Source organism: Lissotriton helveticus, chromosome 11, assembly GCF_964261635.1.
Source record: "Lissotriton helveticus chromosome 11, aLisHel1.1, whole genome shotgun sequence".
Taxonomy (NCBI): Eukaryota; Metazoa; Chordata; class Amphibia; order Caudata; family Salamandridae; genus Lissotriton; species Lissotriton helveticus.
In genome coordinates, this window is record NC_136072.1 from 1,086,044,472 (window position 1) to 1,086,067,431 (window position 22,960).

Below are 22,960 nucleotides of genomic sequence, written 5' to 3' on the forward strand. Positions count from 1 at the left end.
GCTGTGGTCCACCGTCGTGGCCCTTGGTAGGTTCCCTTGTGTCCCTGCCTCTTGTCTTGCTGGGGCTTCATGCACTTGGCTTTCCTCTTACGCCTGCAGTATTAGCGGTAGGGCAGGTCCTGCCTTGTCCGCTGCCTTGCGGCTGCTGTCTGCTCAGCTGTTCGTATCGCTGTGTGTTTTCTACGGCTGGCCCTGCCTCCGGTTCTACCTCTTCTCCCTCCCTGGCGTTGGAGGTGATTCTTTGTTCCTTGTGATGCTTCGGGTGCTGTCTGTCCTGGCGGGGTGTTAAATCGGTTCTCCCTTGGTTGGGCTTGGGATCTCCTGGCCTTCCCTTTTGTTTCTGTGACATGTCCCCTGCGGGGATCCTGTGTGTCTCTCCCTACTGGAGAGGCTCTCTCGCAGGCCCTCCTCATTTCTGGGTATGGCTTGGGCATCTATTCTAAGTTAAGGAATCTGTGGCTAGTAGTCTCTATCAGATGTACAAGTTACTTACCTTCGGTAACGATGTATCTGGTAGACGATTCTAGCTGCAGATTCCTTCACGCCCCGCCCTTCCTCCCCATTCTGTGAGGACCTTCAGCTTGGTTTTCTGCACTCGCCTCCCTTCGGGTGGCTTTTCTTCTGTGGGTGTCCTCTTCGCTTCCTCCCGGACAGGATGCTCTGTTCGACTTGTTTACTCCACCCCTCCCTTTTTTTATGCTGGGTTGGTTGGTTTGTGTGCCTCTGCATCCCTCCAACTGGTTTCTCTCCAGTGTAAGGGCCTACTCTTACTCTTCCTCCTTTTACTTCCTTGGGGTTTCTGGTCCCTTTGCAGTCCTCTGCGTTGGGGGTTCTTTTTCCTGTCCCTCGGCCTTTTCGCTCCTTTCCGGGGATACGGCCCTCTTTGATGGTGTAGTGGGGGTGGCTTGCTGTTACTCCTGTTTCGAGCGTGTTGCCCTTCACGGTTGTGGATTGTGATTGCAGACTCTTCTGCTATGGCATTGTTCACATGCTTTCTGCCTCCAGGGAAGATGTTGCCTTAGCTTGCAAGGTTGTTCCTCAGCGAGGTGCTCTGCTCTTTCACTGCTATGGCTTCACTGCTATGGTTTTTTGGTACCTTCGTGCTGGGCACTTTTCCAACTGGTGCAGTTTCTCACCTTTCGTTTCTCCTGTTTCACTGATTTTTCGCACACTTATCATACTCACCACAGTTTTGTTTATGATGACTCTGCGTTGTGCCGCAGAAAATTTCTCCGAAGAAAACTTTGGTCAGCGCGCTGGGGTCGGGCCTGTGACCTCGCTGACGTCACGCCCGTGGACTACGTCCTGGCGGAGTCACGTGGTAGCGCCCGCGCGCAGAGAGGCTGGGGCAAACAAAGTTTTCCGGGTCCAGTCTCTTGCCTGGGGATAATTCTACGTTAAGGAATCTGCAGCTAGAATAGTTTCTACCAGATCTTTACTGATGGCAAGTAACTTGTACGTTAAGTAACTAGTTTCCTATGATTAGAGCACTAGGATCTCGTTCAGTGAACTGCCCAGTGTTTGAAATAAAGCATTTTTACTCATCGATTAACTAAATGATTGCTACTTTTTAATAGAATCAATTTTTACTCCAATATTGGAACTTTCATAGATTCACATGCCTGAATCATTCCCTGTCGTCGAGACGGGAGTCTCCGGTATATAAAAAAAGCACAGCTTAGTAGTATAGCAAACTGAAAAGAGGCCTAGGCCCATTTCCCTTTTGCAACCCATAGCCTTTGTTATGTAAAAAAGCCCAAACTTTTCCCTGAACCAATCAGAGCTCCTCACCCTCTAGAACACTCCTGAGAGAACCTTCTGCCACTCAGATTTTTCTACCGCACATTGTGCTAGGGAGTCTCCTTTGAGCTCTGCTCAAACTCTTTACTTCTACAGTATTTTGACTTGGATTTGAGGTTTCTACATCAACCATGTCTGAGAGAGAAAAAAGGATTATTTCGAACTTGTTTAACCTGCTCCAAGAGGCTGTTTACAGATGACCCTCACAAGGACTGCATCTACTGTCTCTGTCCAGACCATAAGGCAGCAGATTGTAAGGTATGTCGTACCTTTTCAAATAAGACCTTGAGAGATCGTGAGGGAAGGCTACTGATCTGCTTCAGAAAGTCAAAGCCAGGTAGGAAATCCTCTCAAGTGAGTGAGGAGGAATCTGTGGCGTCGAAGAGATCTCAGAAGAGAAGTAGATCTCAGACACATTCCTCAGGGGAAAGACCGGATAAGGCCCCAAAAAAGACCACTCCAGGGTCTTCAGGGCGCAGTCCCTCAAAATCCCCTTCAGTCTCATCTAAGGGGAAGAAGGGATCTGCTGGTGAGGTGAAAGGAGCAAAATCCACCTCCGATCCACCAGTCACCTCAGAAGATCAAGATTACCATCAAACGATCTTCTTCTGCGCCTTCTGAGGAGAAATCAACTCCGTCGACGGGACCGTTGACTAAAAAGGGACCCTCGACAACGACGAAAACAGTCGACGAAAAAGGATAAGGCTGGTGGGAAAACAGCGTCGCCGATTTCACCGTCGACAACTATATCGTCGACTGTTTCACCGTCGATGACCGTGTCAATGGTGGTGACGACAGCAGCATCGACGAGGACTGTGTCGACGATGGCAGTGTCGACGGCAGCGTCGACGAGGACGACTACGTCGACGAGTACAGCGTCGACTGTCACAACAATGTCGACGGTGGCGTCGACGACAATGACTTGGTAGACGACGGCGACGACGGCAGCATCGACTAGGACTGTTTCGACGACGTCGACGAGGACAGCGTCGACTGTCACAACAACGTCGACGGCGTCGACGACAATGACTTGGTCGACGGCGATGGGAATCTCGTTGACGGGCTCGTCGACGAGGGAAAAAACACCAGAAAAAAGGTTAGTGCCTTGGAAAAAACCTATAACACCTGAGGTTACATCTCCAAGCAAGGTCTCCCCATTGCTACCGTCTCACTGGAGGAGGAAGATTCGGAGGAAGATGATGAGTATGGTATTGCCAGTAGCCCTTCGCAATTACAGGTCAAGTACCAAGAAGACTATTCTGAGGAGGAATATGGGGGTTATCAAGAGCAACCCCAGGAACAACACCGATATCGCCAACAGCAACGAGAGGAGATGACAAGTGTGCCATCCTTTGTTGAAGGATCTCCAGGGAATGTTGGAGGATTATAGGAAAAGATACCCAGCGACTCCAGTCGCTCAACAGGCCATAGAGGCTACTCCACATCCACGATCGGTTCCAGGGACTCCGATTCGTAGGAAAGATTGTGCCGGAACCTACTGTTAGGTCCCCACCACCGACAACACACCACGATACCTCGGATGAGGATCAAGAGGAGGGTGAGATTGCGGACACAAATGCGGAATGGCATGACTATCGCCCAATCACCTTCAACTCCTCCGCAGAGACCAGTGGACTCTCCACTGGAGGACATTGGTGGATTTCATAATTTGATGGAGAGAGCCACTAAGAGGTTTGCACTGACCTTGACAGAAGAGAAAACGGAATGTTTTCTATATGACTTTAAAGACTCTTATCGGAGATCTGTACGATCTCTGCCTATAGTGTCTCATATCTGGAAGGAAGGATTGAAGGTCATGGAGATGCCAGCGACTGTAACACCGGTTCTGGCCAGACTGGATAAAAAGTATAAAGCACCGGTCGATGCTCCATCTTGCCTTTTGGGTCATCCCAAACCGGATTCTGTGATCACGCAGGCGGCACAACAGAAATCCAGGTACCCATCTGCTCCGATTGCAACACCTCCAGACAGAGGGCAGAAGGTTGGATAACGCAGGGAAACGTTTTTCATTAAAGTCTGCTCTGCTTGTGAGAGCCGCTAATGCCCTCGCTATATTGGGAAGGTATGACAGGCAGATGTGGTGTGACCTGTCTCCGTACGTTAACCTGGTGCCAGATCCAGAGAAGCAGGAGGCAAAGAAAATTCTCATGGAAGGAGAGAGGACTTCGGCTGAAGTCATAGACTGCGCTATGGATATAGCGACCACGGCATTTAGATCCTTGGGAGGAGCTGCGGTCCTGCGCAGGCAAGGTTTGCTGCGAGCAACAGCATTTAGGCCGGAGGTGCAAAACAAAATTTTAGACCTCCCTTTCAATGGAAAAGAATTATTTGGAAAACATATAATGATACGCTGGAAAGTATCAAGAAGGATACTGATACGGCAAAGGCTCTGGGAACGCTGCAGTACAGGAAAACCCCTTTTTGTGGCTCCAGGGGTAGAGGACAATCCTCGTATAGAGGATTACCAACAAGGGAGATATTAGTTTTCTTATCAGTCCTCATCGCAGCCGTACCGTCCGCAATATAACCAGCGTCAGTCAGGAGGATACACAAAATCAACTCCAAGAGGACGTGGTGGCCGAGGAAAGGACAACACCATCGACAATGACAACCTCCATCTTCCGGCTCGGTCAGATGCTCCCCTGGGTGGAAATATTGCTCGCTATCTTCACAATTGGCGGAAAATAACAACGGACCAATGGGTCCTCAAAATAGTTCAATTCGGTCACACCCTAGAATTTCTTCAGATGCCCCCTTGTACGCCACCGATGCACCCGAGAGCCAATCATCTGCATCAACTCTGGCAGGAGATTCGGACAATGCTCCGAAAGGGAGCAATAGAACCGGTACCGAAATCCCAGGAAAACAAGGGGTTTTGCTCCCGTTTGTTTCTTATCAAGAAAAACAAGCTCCAGTGGCGTCCCATTCTGGATCTCAGATCCTTAAACACCTATCTCAAGAAGCAATCTTTAAGGATGGTATCCCTACAGGACATCCTTCCGTTATTAAACCCAGGAGATCATATGACCACATAGGACCTACAAGACGTGTATTTCCACGTGCCGATACATCCTGCACACAGGCAGTACCTTCGGTTCTGGGTAGCGAAAAGACATTACCAATTCAGGGTACTGCCATTCGGCTTGAAGTCAGCGCCAGGAGTTTTCACGAAATGCCTGGCTCCAGTGGCGGCTGTGTTGAGGAAGCAAAGACCTCAAATATTTCCTTACCTCGACGACTGGTTAGTCAAAGCACCATCAAAGACACAGGCCAGAGTGTCGACGCAAGCTTACATACTTATTCGCCGATTTAGGATTGACTCTAAACGAGGGAAAGTCAAACCTCCACCCAGCAAGCGATCACATTTCTGGGGGCAATATTGGACATGGAATGCAACAAAGCGTTTCCCTCCGAGGAAAGACAACTGAGGATTGTCCCTCTTCCAAGACTTGGGAAAAATTAAGTCTTTCAGTCCGCAGGTACAAATCCTTGCTGGGCACAATGTCCTCTTGTATTCCACTGGTACCTTGCAGCAGGTTAAGGATGAGACCATGGCAGGAACAGATCGATCTCCAATGGCGTCAGGCGGAGGGATCCTTCGACGATACAATAAAGGTGACACCAGTGATGCTGCAGGCCGCAAAGTGGTGGACGCAATAGGCAAATGGGTCAAAGACTGACGTTTCTAGCAAGAGCAGCTCCGCTAGTGGTAATGACGGATGCGTCGTTGGAAGGATGGGGAGCTTTCCTTCAGGACCTTCAGGTCAGCGGCCGTTGGAAGGCAGAGGAGCAGCAATTACATATAAATCTGCTGGAGCTCAGGGCGTTCTGCTTGGCATTACTGGCTTTTCTGCCAAGGATAAAAGGTGTGCCGGTGTTGATAAGAACAGACAACACCACGGCGATGCATTATGTGAACAAGCAAGGGGGAACAAGATCTCTCTCCCTGTCTCAGGAAGCCCAGGAGATATGGGAATGGGCTATTCAGCAGGGAATATCATTGACAGCAGAACACCTCCGGGGGGGATCAAAACGTCAAAGCGGATACTCTCAGCAGGCTAAAATCGTCCTGCCACGAATGGGAGCTAGACCAGGAGATCCTGGACGGCGTCTTTCGGAGATGGGGAACACCGATGGTGGACTTCTTCGCTACAAAGGAGAACAGAAAATGCCAGTACTTCGCAAGCTGGCTTCCCCAGAGGGGATCTTGGGGGAATGCGTTTTCCATGGCATGGTCTGGCATCTTTGCCTACGGTTTTCCTCCAATTCCTCTTCTCCCCCGCGTACTGGTGAAGATCAAGGAAGCCGTGCAGACTGATCCTAGTAGCCCCGTGGTGGCCCAGACAACACTGGTTCACGGAACTGCTGCTACTGTCGGAGGACCGACTAATTCGGTTGCGCCTGATTCCATCGCTTCTGACAATGTCCAAGGGGCAGGTGCGCCATCCGGACCCGAAATCCTTGCGATTAGCAGCCTTTCTCCTGAACACTGAGTTTAGCCATCTGAACATCTCGTGTGAATGTAGGGAGATCCTGTCCAAGGCCAGAGCGGAGAGTACCAACAAAACCTACAGAATGAAATGGAAGAGGTTTTGCCTGTGGTGTAAGAGACATGATGTTCACCTTCTTACTGCTGCACCTAATCAAATTATGCCCTACATTCTGCTGTTATCAAAGTCAGGATTAGCACACTCCTCCATCAATGTGCATTTGGCTGCGTTATCCCGCTACAGGAGGTCCTCGTCAGGCCCATCTTTATGGTCCTCAAGGATTATCAAACAATTCATGAAAGGGATATTCAGAGTCTTTCCACCAGGAAAGCCTCCACCACCTTTATGGAATCTGAATATTGTACTCTCTCAATTGATGAAGCTACCATTTGAACCGATACACAGGGCAGACCTGAAGTTCTTGTCCTGGAAAGTGCCTCTTCTCATTGCATTGACTTCAGCGAGAAGAGTAGGTGAACTACAAGCGCTCACGATTCAGGAGCCTTTCTTGCAATTTCAAGAGGATAAAATGATTCTCAGGACAAACCCGAAGTTCATTCCGAAGGTGCCAACTGATTTTCATTTGAACGAACCATTGGTACTGAAGCATTTCTTTCCTCATCCATCAACAGCGGCAGAAAGAGTATTACACTCGCTGGACGTTCAGAGATGTATGAAATTTTACTTGAAAGAAACTAAGGTGTTTCGCAAGTCTTCCCAGTTATTAGTCGCCTTCAGCGCACACAGGAAAGGTTTCCCGCTGTCAGAGAAGGGAATTGCCAGATGGATTTCCAGTGCAATTGTCTACTGTCATCAAGCTGCTGGAAAGCCTTTGAATGCACGAGTCCGTGCCCATTCCACGAGGGCAGTGGCCACATACACTGCATTGTTTGGAGGAGTGCCTATCCAGGATATCTGCAGAGCAGCGACCTGGGCATCTACGCACACCTTCACCAGGCACTACTGCTTGGAGGCAGCCGCAGAATCTGATGCGGCGGTGGGAGAGGCGGTACTGCGGAATATCATCCAGCAACGGTGAGCCTTTCTTGCATCCCTCCATCCATAAGTTCTCTTGTTTACAAAGTCACATTTTATAGAAGTATGTATATATGTATGAGATTATGCTTCATTTTCTAATGGTATTGCATGATTATGTAATGTATCAGGAAAATGTGCTTTGTTTTTTCACTGCTCGCTATTCTGATTCAGGCATGTGAATCTATGAAAGTTCCAATACTGGAGTAAGAAAACAAGTTACTTACCTGTAACTTTAGTTCTCCAGTATTGGAAACTTTCATAGATTCAAATGCACCCACCCTCCTCCCCTGAGAGGCTCACCTCGGATTTAGCACAAGAAGTGTTATATGCACAAGTGCGCGAAAAATCTGAGGGGCAGAAGGTTCTTGCAGGAGTGTTGATGAGGAGCTCTGATTGGTTCAGGGAAAAGTTTGGGCCTTTGTTACATAACAAAGGCTATGGGTTGCAAAAGGGAAATGGGCCTAGGCCTCTTTTCAGTTTGCTATACTACTAAGCACTGCTTTTTTATATACCGGAGACTCCCGTCTCGACGACTGGGAATGATTCAGGCATGTGAATCTATGAAAGATTCCAATACTTGAGAACTAAAGTTACAGGTAAGTAACTGGTTTTCTTTTAGTTCGTCAGTTGTCTTTTCGAGCGAAAAAGTTAGTTCTCTTTAGAAAGATAGAGGGTGTTGCTCCGTGAATAAACATTCTACGTCTTTTGTGTTCACACCACTCAAATGGTAATAGTGTGCCTGTGAATAGATTCTGTTTTGGCAGTTGAAACTTTAAATGCGTCTAGTAACTTTAAATGACCTAATAAAACACAATTACCAAGAGTACTTTGAATGTGTTTTATTTATCTTGACTAGAGTGCTACATGTGCCAGTTAAATGAAAGACATGTAGACAAATAGTGAAAAGTAGGCAACCTGTGTTTAAAGTGGAGAACACGGAGGATAATGGGCATGGAATGGTCACAGGTTGTCCATGTGCTTCAGAGTCCTTGAATAGAGGGATAAAAAGACAGGTCAGAGGGACAATATAGGTTGTGCTTTGGGAAAGTGTGGGGTGGCAGCTCAGTACAGCAAGCCAGAAAGAAGGCAAATCATGACACTTAGCATAAGAAAATAGTGGAATGTAAGAAGGTGGAAACAAAGTTGAGATGGCATGAACCAAAACAGGTTGGAGAGCAAATAGTAACACTTTTCTGAAAATAACAAAATCACTGTTAAACTTTGTATTTAAGTGAACTTCAATAATTACATACTGCAGTAGCTTGCTTATCATTTTTGCACTCCTGTGCAGTACATCTTCTGGAGCAGTGTGCTATGGTATCTTACTGTTGTGGCTTTCTTAGAAGCATTGATCACTGTTAGCTCTGTGTGTAATAGTGTGTTTCCTTTTCCATTCTTAGCTTGTTGTACAGTATTTATCTGCCTTTGACGAAGAAACTGTAGAGGCTGTTGAAGAGACAGCAGAACTTCATCCCATGGAGCCGTCCCAGCTCCTTCCTGAGAAAATCCAGCTTTTTAACCCAGTCAGTTTGGAGGAGACTGGTGCGGACATTGCTGCAGAAAGAGACCTTGCTGTAGAAGCAGCAGTTGATCTTACTGGAGAAGCAGGAATGGATTTTACTGGAGAAGCAAGCTGTGCTGATTCCAGGCACCAGCAGTCTGTAGCAACAAGTAGTACTAGGCCATGGAGTAACTCTCCCTTTTACTACTTTTACCAAGGTGGGTACCACATGAACTGAAATACTACCAGTTCCAAATTACTATTCTGGTCAGAAGAAATCTGATTGGGTAAGTCTGTATGCAGTAAACGTTTGTGGTGCTACCTACTCTGTTGATAAGGTCTCGAACAGCGTTTTATAGATTCACATAATTGGTAGAATATAATTTGCTGTTGCAGAAAATATCTTAATCGCAACCATGTTTTGTATTTGTTTACTCCTAGCAATGCATCTAATACACATCAGTCACTACACATTTTAAAGTAATAGTTTGTGTACACAACATTGGTGTCTTTTCAAAGAATACCATAATGTTTCACATGCTGCCTTAATGCAGGGTATACCAGAACTGAGCTAAGTTAACAAGACTGTGAAAGAGCAGCCCGTGTGGTTTTTCCCTGCACCTATGAAGATCTTTGTAGACCTCCCAACATCACAGGTCCACTTCATAAATTTCTAAATGCATTGTATTGTCAGTTCTTTACAGTTTTTCTTCATCCTTTTACTAGCGGTGGTTTTTATTGGTGCGAAGTAGTTTCACTTATTGTCAAAATAGCTCTTCGTTGTGTTTTCTCATGTTTCCTGGTCAATCAAACCGATTGATTTCACCCGAGTGATACCATTTTCTTAAAATTGTATTAAGAGGGTCTAAAAACAGACTATTGAATAAAACCATCTACTTCTAATTATTATCTTGGATTCACCATTTTTTTATTTGCCATCCTTTTCAACAACTGATTTTCACCTTGATATCTTATGTTGCGTGCTCTTCTTCGATTACAAACAGACAAAGCATATACTAATGTCTTTACTCCAGTATTGGAACGTTCATAGTCACATGCTTGAATCATTCCCCGTCTAGATGGGATTCCCTGGTATATCAAAATAGCAATGCAAAGTTAACCAACTAGAAAATAGGCCTAGGCCCATTTCAGTTTTGTAACATAACCCAATTGAGACCAAACATAGGCTTCAGCCAATCAGAACACCCTACCCTCTAGAACACTCAGAGAGAACCTTATACCTTCAGTTTTCTACTGCAGGTCGTGCCAGGGAGTCTTCACTGAGTTCTGCTCATTTTTTTCTTGCAATTCTACTACATCAGGGTATTTTATAAAGTTTCTTTATCGAATTTAGTACTGATTGAACCATTTTATTCAGGATAGAATTCCTTTCTCCTGACTTTGATGTCCTACGAGTCTCTTTGAAGCCTGTGCCACGTGATCTAAGAAAGACTTCATACTGATCCTCACAGCGACTGCATCTATTATCTTTATCCCAACCACAACGCGAAAGAATGCAAGGTATGTATTTTTTCTACCAAGACATTAACAGATTGTGAGGGCACCTTATTTGGCAAAAAAAATTGAAAGCCAGGAGGGAACTACTTTCTAGTGTCAGTGCGGCTTCTTCTTTATCTAGATCTCACAAGAGGGAAAGATCACATCATGCTCACCCTGCGAACACCCTAAAAAAGCTTCCAAAAGACCACTTGTGGGTCTTGCAGGTGTAGTTCATCTAGATCTCCTTACAGAACTGAAAAGGACATTCCTCATGGGACAGCAAAACCAAAGGTAAGTTCTGAGCCGCCTACAACACCTCAAGGCAGGCATGCTTTTAAAAAGCCTTCATCTTTTACACCGTAGATAAACCGTCAACAAACTCTACCGTCAAAGTTTTTATCGTCTACACCGGCGATGAAAAATCCTCATTGCGGAGTGATGTCCACCATTCTTCAGCGTCGAAAGCCTAGGCTTTGTCATAGTTCCGCTCCACCATCACAGACTGCACCATCGTCTAGGGCTTTTAAATAATCGCCTAAAAAGAGACAAAAAATTGTAAGTAGACTCCTTACAACAGAGGTCTCCTCTTAGTAAAGTGACCAATTTACTTCACCCCCACATCTCCTTGAACATGATTCCGATTACTATGATGGTCCTTTTGGCTATGCACATAGCCCATCACAGTTGCATGTGAAGTGTCAGGAGGATGACTATGAAGAGTATGAGGAACAGTACTTTTATATTCCTCAACAAGAGTATCACCAGCAATGCCAAGAAGAGATGATCTGCATGCCATCTTAATTGCTCACCGACTTGCAGATCATGCTATTGAACTATAACAAAAGTTTTCCACCAGCTTATATATTCAGAGTTTTATATAGCGCGAACAAGATCTTTACAGATATCAGAGCGCTTCACAGAAACAGGGGGTGACGATAGCATGAGGGTGACGCGACATAATATTGGGTGCAATATAAACTTCAGTAGCATGATCGGATAGCAGTCACGTTCTAATAGAATGTCAGTAAACTATCAGATAAGCGAAAAATAAAAGACGATACTGAGTCTTACATACAATTACGATAGAAATCAGGAGAACTTATACTATAAGTATCTAAAAGTTACAGGGAGCAAGGGGAAGGGGCCTCGATATACAGTAGGCTAACATGAATAGTCTAATAATAGATATTTAGTGAGTAGCATAGAAGGATCGACTGACCATCATGTACTTGTGGCAAACAAGAGGAATAAACAAATCTAGGTCATGCAAAATATGACATTAATTGACATTAGACAATCATGAAACCAGTAATACCCAAGCGGCATGAAAATCAATGAGGAACAGACATTAAAGTTCAGGTGAACTTAGCCATGAGGATGGCTTTCACCTCTTTCTTAAAGAAGGCCGTGGAGGAGATAAGCCTGGTTTCGGGAGGGAGTGCGTTCCAGATCCTCGGCGCCATTCCTGAGAAGGAGCGTTAGTATGTTTTTTCCTTCCGGAATCTGCGAGGTTTCAAGAGTAAGTTTTTTGAACTTCTATTGGATCTCGACCCTCCTGATATAGTTAGCTTTTGAGTGAGGTAGTTAGGTGCATTGTGGTGTACAGCCGCGTGTGTCATCAAAGCGATTTTCAGTTGTATTCTGGCTTCAAAGGGCAGCCATTTCAGAGATTTCAAGTCAGGAGTTATATGAGAGTGTTTTCTTGAGCCCGTGATGAGTCTCGCGGCAGCGTTCAAGGAAGCTCTTAGGGGTGCAGTTGTTGCTAAAGGGAGACCACTGAGGGTCACAATTCCATAGTCAATGCGGGGGATGACTAGGGCTTGAACTGCATTTTGGAAGTCTTTGGCTGGGAGGAAGGGTTTCAACTTTCTCAATGTGTTGATTTGGAAATTAGCTCCCTTCGTTGCTCTGCTAATGTGCTGTTGCATGTTGAGCTTTGCGTCCAGTGTGACACCTAAGGATTTCGCGGAGTCCACGATGGTGGGCCGGACATTGAATGCAGTTAAGTTGTTGAGCCAAAGTTGGATGGTGGTAGATTTCGCAGGGGGTGCTATCAGAAGGAACTCAGTTTTCAGAGCATTTAGTTTGAGGTGGTTGTCGGCCAACCACGATTGGGTCTTTGTGAGTGTAATTCAGGAGTTTGATATCATCCGGGGATTGTACCTTTAGGTAGAGTTGAGTGTCATCGGCATACATATGGAAGTGTACATTGGATGCTTGGAGCAAGGAGGCAAGCGGTTCCATGATGAGGTTGAACAGTGTGGGTGAAAGGGAGGATCCTTGTGGAACGCCTAAGTCGACTGGCACAGGAGAGGACAACACATTGTTAATCTTGAACTTCTGAGTCCGGTTATGTAGGAAGGACGTGAACCATTTGAGAACAGTCCCGGATAAACCCATTCTAGTGTTTAGCAGCTCAAGGAGGTTCTCATGTTTGACCGTGTCAAAAGCTGAGGAAAGGTCAAGGAGGATGAGGAGGCATGAATCATTGCGATCAAGGATTTGGTGGGCGTCATCAATTATGTGAGTCATGGCCGTTTCCGTGCTGTTTCGCTCGGAAGCCTGATTGGTGGGTGTTGAGTAGATCAAACTTGTCAATGTGTTCTGTTAGTTGAAGCTGTACTCATTTTTCCAGCAGTTTGGCCAAGGTGGGGATGTTTGTGATGGGACGGTAATTGTTTAGGTCAGACGGGTCAGCTGTGGGTTTCTTGAGTATGGGCGTGACTTGCCCCACCTTGAGTGAGTCCGGGATGAGACCTTGTTGAAGGGAGCTGTTAATGATTTTAGTCCAGAGTGGGAGGAGCATGGTGGTGAAGTCTTTTACCGTGTTAGCAGGCAGGGGGTCTGTGAGGTGATTAGAGGGTTTCAGGGTACCGAGCAGTTTGAGTATTGCATCTTCTGAGTAGATGTCAAAGGAAGCCCACGATGCGTTGTTTTTTGGCTGGGCGTTAGACGTTCTGATGTGCACAGGGTGTTGGCTTACATCATTGAGGAGATCATTCCTTATGTTGTCGGTCTTTTGCTTGAAGAAGGTGGAAAAGTCTTCACTGTGTGGGATATCGCTTGTTGGGTTGTTTGGTTGTAAGGGTTGCGGCTTTGTTTGACTTGACTAGTTCGAACAATTTTCTTGGTCGGTTTTTCGCTTGGTCAAGCTGGAGGCGAAAGAAGTCAGATTTTGCACGCTTAATTTTCCTAAAATAGGCATTTCTCTTGTTAAGCTTTTTGCGATGTAGTGATGTGGGATCCGATCTCCAAGTGCGCTCTGCCGATCGCATAGCTCGCCTGTCTTCGTTGAGTCTGCCGTCATACCAGGGGTTCGAATTCTTGGTGGAGACTCTTTAGTTGCAGTGGGGCTGCTTCGTTGATTATAGAGGTCATGGAGTCGAGGTAGAGGTCTGTCAGCGTTTGAACATCAGAGACGCCAGCAGGTGGAAGGATAAGTGTGGGGCGGTAGGGAGTTAGGGTTGAGATTCTTCATGTCCCTTTTCCAAATCTTGCATTTGGTGGGTTGAGCAGGGGAGGGTTTGATTTTTTCATTGATAAAGAAGGTGATGATGTGGTGATCTGACCAATCACAGGGTTGGATTGACCCCAGTTGGGTAGAGTCCTCTTTGGCGATGATAAGGTCGAGTATCGCACCTTTATCATGTGTTGGGCTGTTGCATATTTGGGTGAGGTCAAGCGCATTAAGGAAAGATTTAAGATTATTCACCACTGTGTCTTTCTGATCGTTCCAATGGAGATTAAAGTCACCCAGGTAGATTTGAGTGATCTGCCGACCGGCGTTGGAAGTAATCGTGTCCATGAGTTGTTGAGAGAAGATGAGGTTATCCCCCGGCGGGTGAAAGATGAGGTGTAGAGCACATACTGGTTTGCCATCACTGGAGATGTCGAGGCAGAAGAGTTCACAGGAGGTGAGGGAGGGGGAGGTGACTTTGGTGACGGATAGATTGCTCCTGAAAATGCATGCTATTCCCCCGCCCGTCTTGACGGTCCTGTCGAGTCTGATGATGTGGTAATTGGGGGGAACTAGTATATCCATGATGGGCGTGGAGGCTTCGGTTAGCCAGGTTTCCGTCAGTATGGCCAGGTCAAGATCCATTGATGTGACGAGATCTGCAATGTCGGAGGAGTGTCTCTGGGCCGATCTGCAGTTGAGAAGGATGCATTTGAGTCTGGGGGTGAGAGGGGAGGTCGTGTGTTCTAGCGATAGGGGGACTCTTCTGAGGTTGTTTGGCACAGAGCTTCTGATGTTTAGTGTTGGGTGCCTAAGGGGATTTGAGAGAATAGTAGGTATGGGGAGGTGAATGGGGGTTATGTGTTTTAACGGTCCTGGGCCAAAAGAGCGGAGGAGGGTGCGTAAGTCGTGGTCCGACATGGAGTTAAGGGCACGCCGGGGACGGTGGGTGTTGTTGCGGACGGGGATGGAGAGCCAGTGTAGAGAGCGTTGAGTGCGAGGGACTGTGGGGAGAGTGCGTCGTTTGTTGGATACGGTGGTGGTCGTTGTGGGTCTATGTTGTCTGGAAGGTGTGTGAAGAAACTCTTTGATGGTGCGGAGCTCGTCTTTGAGTTGTAGGAGGGTGGATAGAATCAGGTCGAGAGGTGTCTTGGTGTTAATGTTCGTGATGTGGGCCATGGGCGAGGCGTTGAGAGGGGAGTTAGTGGGCGAATTTGGGGCGGGGAGGTGGGGTATGCTAGCATTAGTGGAGGGCTCTGCTGTTAAAAAGGGTGGGGTGGTATTCGGTGGGTGCGATGAATTGTAGGTGAGAGGTGTGGGTGAAGTAGGGGGAGGGTGGGAAGTAGTGGTGGTGGCGTCGGTGGGTGGTGGTGCCGGTGTGTTGAGAGATGGGTGAAGGTCGAAGATAATAGGGGTGGTAAGGAGGAAGCGGGGGCTGTGTAATGGTGGGGAGAGGTGGGGGGGTGTTATTGTAGGGGAGGAAGCACGTTCTGGGGTGCTAGTTGGGCGTGTGGGGGAGTGAGGGGTGAGAATGGGGGGGGGGTTGAGAGGGAAGAGGATCTGCCACGGGGCGGGGGAGATATACTCCGGGTGATGTTGGATTCAGCGAGATTCGTGTGAGGTGTGGGATGGGGGGGAAGGGTGGGTGGGGGTAAGTTGGATGTGCAGGGGGGAGTGAACTAAGTCTGTCAGCGTCTGCTCCTCCTCCATTCTTTGCCACCTCAGCAGCTGTCATTCCCTTCCACTCTGCAAAAAGGTCCAATTTAACAATCAACAGTTGCTCTGCATTTACTACCACCTGCTGCTCAGCAGGATCCAGTAACTACGGGTGATTACTATGAGGGGGGAAAGCCTAAAGATCCACACCAGCAATGGGATGACTATCTCATACCCACACCATCTTCTGCCTCTCCAGTTCCCATCGATTCACCATCGGATAACATTGGTGGATTCCATAATTTGCTTAAAAGGGCTTCCAAACGTTTTGACGTGGCAGTGCCAACCTCCCAAACTAAAAGCTTTCTTTATGACTTTAAAGAACCCTTTAGGGGGGCGTGGCTTGGACGGCAATGGAGAAGGCTGCCCAGGTCCAGAGCTCCGCCATTCCCTGGAGGCAACCAACAAAAAAATGCGCCTAACACCAAACTAAAGCGAAAAAGAAACATCCCTGAAGACGTCAGAAAGGACTGGCTAAGAGGGGCTGCGACCAGAGAACTGAGGTGGCAGAACACGAGAGTAAAAGCCCAATGAAGTGTAAGAAGTGCACGAACGAATCTAAAGATGGCGTACGGACCCTGAGAGCAGCCACGCAGCGATGAGGTACACTCAGCGCGGAGGGGCCGGGACCCGAGGTAACAGGTCTGTGCAAAAAGAACAAATGCTGCGGTGCCCACTTGTTCCCCTCCAGAGATATAAGCGGAGGCTAATCGGCAATCAGTCCTAACACAGAAAGCGAAACCGCAACCACTTGAATGAACGGAGCAGAGTGAGTAACGGCAACATAGGGCACCGCAAATCAGCTCACGATCAGAGGTCACCAAAGTCAACGTGGTGACAGGCGCTGTGGGGGAGATGGTGCGTACACTGCCGCTGTAAACGCTGAGGCCATCCAGACGGGGGCATACACAGAGGGAAAGCGAACACGACAAAAGTGAGGGCAGGCATCTTGAGCTCCAGACAGAGAATCGAGCGACAACAACAATACTAGGGCACGAATCTGGAAAGTAGAGCACCGAGGTAATGGGCACAGCGGCGAAAGGACTGGTGAAAACATAGCGCGGAGAGAACGGGATTCGAGGTAACAGGTATGGGCAAATCGGCAACTATAGTCCTAACATAGAAAGCGAAACCGCAACACACAAGTGGGGGCCGCCATCTTGAATGAACGGAGCAGAGTGTAACGGCAACGAGGGGCAACGCCGAGCAGCACATCACCAGAGAACAGCAGAGACAAAGTGGTGACAGGCGCAGTGGGGGAGACTGGGCACGCACTGTCGCTGTGAACGCTGAAGCCACCCAGACGGGGCACACGCGGAGGGAATGCGAACACGACAAATGTAACGAAACTGAAACCACAAGCGGTGGCGGCCATCTTGAGCACTAGACAGAGAATCGAGCTACAACAACAAAACTGAGGGCACGACTCCGGAAAATAGAGCACCGTGTCAAAGGGCACAGCGAGGACAGGGCTGGCGAAAACGTAGCTAGCGCGAGCGTCAGGCGGAAACTGAGCGGAATGTGAGGGGCCTTGCAACGGAGGTCTTCAAGGTGGATGCGCATTGCGACCAGCCACAACCAGCTACTGTAAAGCCACAGAAGCAAGCAGGGTCGCGAACAGAACGCGAGCCAATACCACCCCCAAAGCTAACCAAGTGGAACAAAAGGGAGGAGAAACGTCAGTGGCAGTGACGGCGGACCATCTTAGGTGACGAACACGTCTGGCCCTGCAAAGGAGAGCGATAACCTTAAGGTCACAGCGACCCCAACTAATCTACGTTCTTCTAGGAGCCCAGAACGCTAGCAGGAGATTAGAGATCCTCCATCAGAATGGGGGTTGGAGACCATGGCTGGCAACAAGGGGAAGAATGGGCAACACCCTAAGAAAACCAAGCCGGAGATACCCGCTGATTCACCAATCAAGCGTAAACCTGACATCAATGCCACCCTAGATATGATACTCAACAAAGTAGCAGAAGTCCACGAGCTGGCAAGGTCGACAAAGCAAACCACTGATGCAATTCAACACGAACTGGCGGCAGTCAGAGCTGACATACATGCAGCTAACAGAATAAGAACAGTGGAACAAAGAGTTAGCGATATTGAAGATGGAGACCTCTGCACAAAACAAGCAGTCACGTCACTAACTAGGACCACTGAAAAAATCCTAAAACAGACTGCAAAGCTAGAAGATCGCAACAGAAAAGGCAACCTAAGGATCTTAGGCATACCAGAGGGAGAGGAAGACAAAGCAGGCTCATGCATGGTGATGATACAGGATCTAATACCGAAACTCACTAACCTAAAGTTTGACCCTGTTCGAATTAGACAAGGCCTACAGAGTACCGGCAATCAGAAAGACTAACAGAGCAGGGCCAAGACCAATAATATGCAAACCACTAAGATCGTATCAAACTGAAGCCATCTTTAGAGTAGCAAGAAAAACGCAAAACCTGCAAAGGAATGGCCACAAAATAGTGATCACACAGGACTACTCAAAACCTACGGTGGACACAAGGAAGGGCTTCCTGAACCAGCGAGACAAACTTAGGAAGGAGGGCATCCTTTTCTCCTTCGTGGGACCAACAAGGTTCAAAATCACAGACAAAGGGAGGTCACACTTTTTCGAGAACCCCGGAGACCTAGCCAGATACTTAAACGGACCAACACAACACAAAATGGAAACAACGAACCCTCAGTCAAGTAAAAGAAGGGCCTCTCCAGAGCTTAAAGTGTAGTAAAAATCAACACCATCTCCAAGGCAACATATAGGATGCCAGACAGAAACTAGTCTCTACCGATAGGAGACAAACTACCTCAACCTAACGGAAGTTGCACACAGAATAACAAAAAGATGAACCTAATAGAAAGACCGAATCTACCTCAGAAGACACCGCGCGCCTAGCGCAGGGGAGTACACTCCATATACTAAGGAAGGGAGCACAGGAGGACTTAAAGAGCGATTAAGGCACGCACGGACAAAGGACCGAACCCAGATGTCTGACAGACCAGAGTCTTTAACGAGCAGGATATTGTGAACAAAAGGACGGCGAGATGATCCAACACGGCTCAGTGCAATAGGATACAGGACCAAATGACTCTGACCGTATATCCTTTCTAAAGTATGCGAGAATGTGCAAGGGGCATAACAAACTAGTATACGTAAATATGTAACTGACTATATGTAATGCTAAGACGAGCTATCCAACCCAGGGAAGAGGGCGGGGCGGGGGTGGGGGGGTCTTGCTGTTGAACGCCTACAGCATGAAAGTTTAATGCAGGGGGGGAGGGAAGGGAGGGGGGATCGGGGGGGGGGGGAGGAACGTGTATTGTCAGTATTGTATGTCCAGATCACAGTAATGTATGTCTTTTCTTTGTTTAGTTCAGTCATTGCAATAGGATTAGATAAGTCAACTACTGTCATACCACACTATAGTTCAGGTGGCAACGAGGGTCCACTATCGTGCTAACCCACAGACCGAAGCCAATGTATCACAAGAAAGGAATGCGAGGCCAACACACCGTAATCCATGACACAGCGCAATAACAGGACCAAGAAGCTGAACAGCCCTTCCATAGCAACCGACTTGAAGGTAGTTTCCCTAAACGTTAAGGTCCTCAACCACCCCATCAAGAGAAGGAAGATACTAGATTACCTAGCAAAAAGAAAAGGGGACCTCCTATTACTACATGAAACTAAACTCTCCACTGTGGACTCGTCCAAACTTAGAGCAAGATGGATAGGAGAGGTAGCATGCGCCCCAGCAAAAGGCAAGAAACGAGGAGGTTCGAGGCATGTGGGCTGCTGAATTCATATCTATAGCATAGATCGCCGCCTAGTGTTGGGTCCGGATGATTGCACATTGTTGTCCTGGAAGAGTCTTCGAAGTATCACGAGATAGGTGGCTCCTCCCCTGGATTACAGTGCGCATGGGCATCGACTCCATCCCCAGATTGTTTTTTTCCGCCATTGGGTTCGGATGCATATTTGATCACTCAAGTTCGGAATCGATAGAAACTTTCTTTTCGGCCCTAAGGCCTTTTCTTATAGCGTCGGTATTGTCTTGCGTTCGGTGCCCAGCTCTGTTCCGGCTCAGTTCCCGAGTCTGACATCCAGAGGAGTCGCGTGGCTCTTCGGTGCTCGAGGCCCAGTCAACGCAGCAAGACTTCTTCAACGACACATCATGGAACGGAGCCCGTTCAAGAGATGCTCCGTGTGCAACTCAAAGTATCCTCACATCGATGTCCACCCGGTGTGCAACAAGTGCCTGTCGCCGGATCACGATGAAGCCAACTGTATGGCTTCTCGTTTTCGCTCCAAGAAGATGATTCGACTTCGGCGCGTGGCGCGCCTGAAGGCCCAGCAGACGGCCCCTGACCCGGTGAACATTTTCGAGGGGGAAGAAGCAGACGAGTAAGACGATCGAGAGCCGATTTCGACTCCAGCGGCAGAGATCGACTCCAACTACGACGCCGACGTCGAAATGCTCGACACAGAAGAAGTCGTCGACGAGGTAGGAGACGACAATGAGGCCTATGGGGCCGCGGAAGATAGCTCAGGTGAAGAGCTATGCCCCGTTCGAACAATAACTAAGGCTCAGGTTGAGGGATCGCCACATGGCCTTACCCAAGATCTTGCACCTGGATCCACGGTCTCGCCTCCGGGCCCGGCTACGGACACTCCTACGGAGCCGCCATTGATAAAATCGAAACCGAAAGTGAAAACTTCGGTCTCGACGACACAGTGGTAGACGCGCCATCGAAACAGAAAGCGTCTGTCGCCTTGGTCGGCTCCACGTCTTCAGACCTGTCGGTGCAGTCGAAGCCTAAGAAGGTTGTCGAACCAGTGAAGTCGCTCAAGGGCGTCGAGCCGAAGACTGGGCCGTCGAAACCGCTTGTCAAGGCCGCCGACCCGAAACCGTCGACGCCGAAGGCCGTAGACACAGACAGGGGACTCGGAGCTCCGAAAGCTGTCGATCCTGCACGTCGGCCCGAAAAGGTCAGAAGCACTGTCGCCCTCGAGTCTGCACATGGTGGTGGATCGAGAACGCCTGTCGGGTCGACGAAACCGTCCGCATCCTTCACGAAGCAGGTGTCGGACTCGTTGAAACGCATCAAGGACAAGGCTTCCGCGGTCGAACCGAAGGATACTTCCACCCCGAAGCCCGCAGCCAAGCCGCAAAAGTCGACGGCGCCGATCCAGTTCACGCTGCCGCCAAAAGTGGCGCCAAAGGCGTTCGCGCCCAGTACGGTCGTCGACGCGTCCACGAAGGTGTCCACGGGGCCGAAGCCTACCCCTGCAGTTGTGGGCACAAAGCATCGACAACTCCTACTGGAGGAGCAGTCGGAACAATTTATCGACGCCGACACCGGTAAACTCCATCTACAAGCGAAAGATCACGCCGGCACAGCCTATGGAGTCCTACACAATTCCTTTGAAGAGGAAAAAGGCTTCTACGGATTCCCCAGTTCTTTTTGAACTGATTACTCCACGTGCTCAGGACACTGCTCCAATCTCGCCCACTTACTCAGATGTTGAGGCTGGGGAAGGGGACGATGAGTAGTACAACTACCCTGCCGACACTGATCCGGAGGATCACCATGACACATGGGCAGATGCTGGGGACCCAGGGATCCGCAAACTGCCCCGGACACTCAAGTATATACTGTCAAAACCTCCCCTACTGAGGATTCTGCGGCGTTTAATGCACTGAGAGCAGCTAAAAATCACGACGTCCAGCTGCATGCTGACCCTATTGAAGTGGACTTTCTGTTTGACACCTTTTCCACCTCTGAAAAGACTGTCAAAACTCTGCCAATGCTGAAGGGTGTCTTGAAACATGCTGCAGACATTTTTAAAGAACCCACACGTGCCAGGGTTATCAACCCCAGAATTGAGAAAGTACAAGCCGGCACCTGGCGACCCTACCTACCTCAAGAGCCAGTTGCCGTTGGACTCCCTGGTTGTTTCTAATGCCCGGAAGAGGGCAAATTCAGACTACTGGTGATGCTCCTCCCCCTTACAGGGAATCCAAGGTGCTAGAGGCATCAGGGAAGAGGGTGGCGGCTCAAGCGGCCAATATCTGGCGTATTTCTAACACGCAGGTGCTCTTGGCCAGATATTACAGGGCACACTATGATACTCTTGAAACCCTTTTACAACAATTGCCAGATGAGTATAAGGAGACAGCAGAGATGCTCATTCAAGAAGGGAAACTCATCTAAAATGCTTCTATTAAGTGTGCACTGGACGCAGCGGACACCGCAGCCAGCGCCATTAACACCAGTGTAATGCTGCGGTGTCAAGCCTGGCTCAGAATCTCCGGGTTCAAACCGGAGGTACATAACACCATCCTCAATCAGCCTGTAAACCCTGATCACAATCGAGCTCGTGCCAGTGGAACAAAGAGGCTCGGGAGTGTACTCTCTGTACTTCTTGATCCCAAAGAAAGACGGGTCCCTGCGACCCATACTAGACCTCAGGCCCCTAAACCAGTACATTCTCTCAGAACACTTTCATATGTTCACGTTGCAGCAGGTTCTTCCGTTGCTCAATCAAGGGGATTTCCTCGCAACATTAGATCTAAAAGATGCATATTTTCACATTCCACTACATCCGTCACACAGAAAATACCTCTGATTCACCATTCAGAATCAGCATTACCAATTCAAGGTCCTCCCTTTCGGAGTGACCACAGCGCCCAGGGTGTTCACAAAATGCCTGGCGACAGCGCCTGCCCACCTCAGACAAAATTTTCACGTCTACCCTTATCCGGACAACTGGCTTGTCCAAGCAAAGTCGGCACAGCAGTGCGCTGCCAACATGTCCCAAACCATTCACCTTCACAATCTGGGATTCTCACTGAATTATCCAAAGTCACACCTTCAGCCCGCCCATGTGCGGCAGTATCTAGGCGCGACAATAAACACTCTGGCAGCCACAGCACAGCCAAATTCACTAAGGATCAACAGCATTCAATTGCTGATCCAGAAATTCAGACCGCAACACTCGCTTCAGGCACGAGTGTTCATGCAGTTGATAAGCAGGATGGCCTCCTGCATCTTCATAGTCCCGCAAGCGAGACTACATATGCGTCCGCTTCAAGAGTGCTTGGCATGTCAGTGGAATCAGGCTCACGGACAGTTGAAAGACCTAGTGTTGGTGACCGGTCGGGCATACAACTCTCTGCATTGGTGGAATCCACACAACCTTTGCAAGGGCCGACCGTTCCAGGAGCCTGTTCCACAGATCATCCTGACGACGGACGCTTCTCTCCAGGGTTGGGGAGCTCATGTACTCCACTACACAGTGCAGGGGCTATGGACGACACAGCAAAAAAAGATGCACATCAACCACCTAGAGCTGATGGCAATCTTCATGGCAATGAAGGCATTCAAGATACATCTGTGCAACAGTCGTGTTGATCCGGACGGACA

At 48.4% G+C, this 22,960-nt stretch overlaps 1 protein-coding gene across 1 annotated transcript in view; it reads left to right on the top strand.

Moving 5' to 3' along the window:
* The window catches only part of RNF10 (ring finger protein 10), a 551,920-nt gene that overhangs the window by 180,535 nt on the left and 348,425 nt on the right, over positions 1-22,960 (top strand). The window contains exon 9 of the mRNA XM_078667693.1: positions 8,750-9,068. Within this exon, the coding sequence (XP_078523819.1) occupies positions 8,750-9,068 (319 nt within the window). The remainder of the gene's footprint in view (positions 1-8,749; positions 9,069-22,960) is intronic.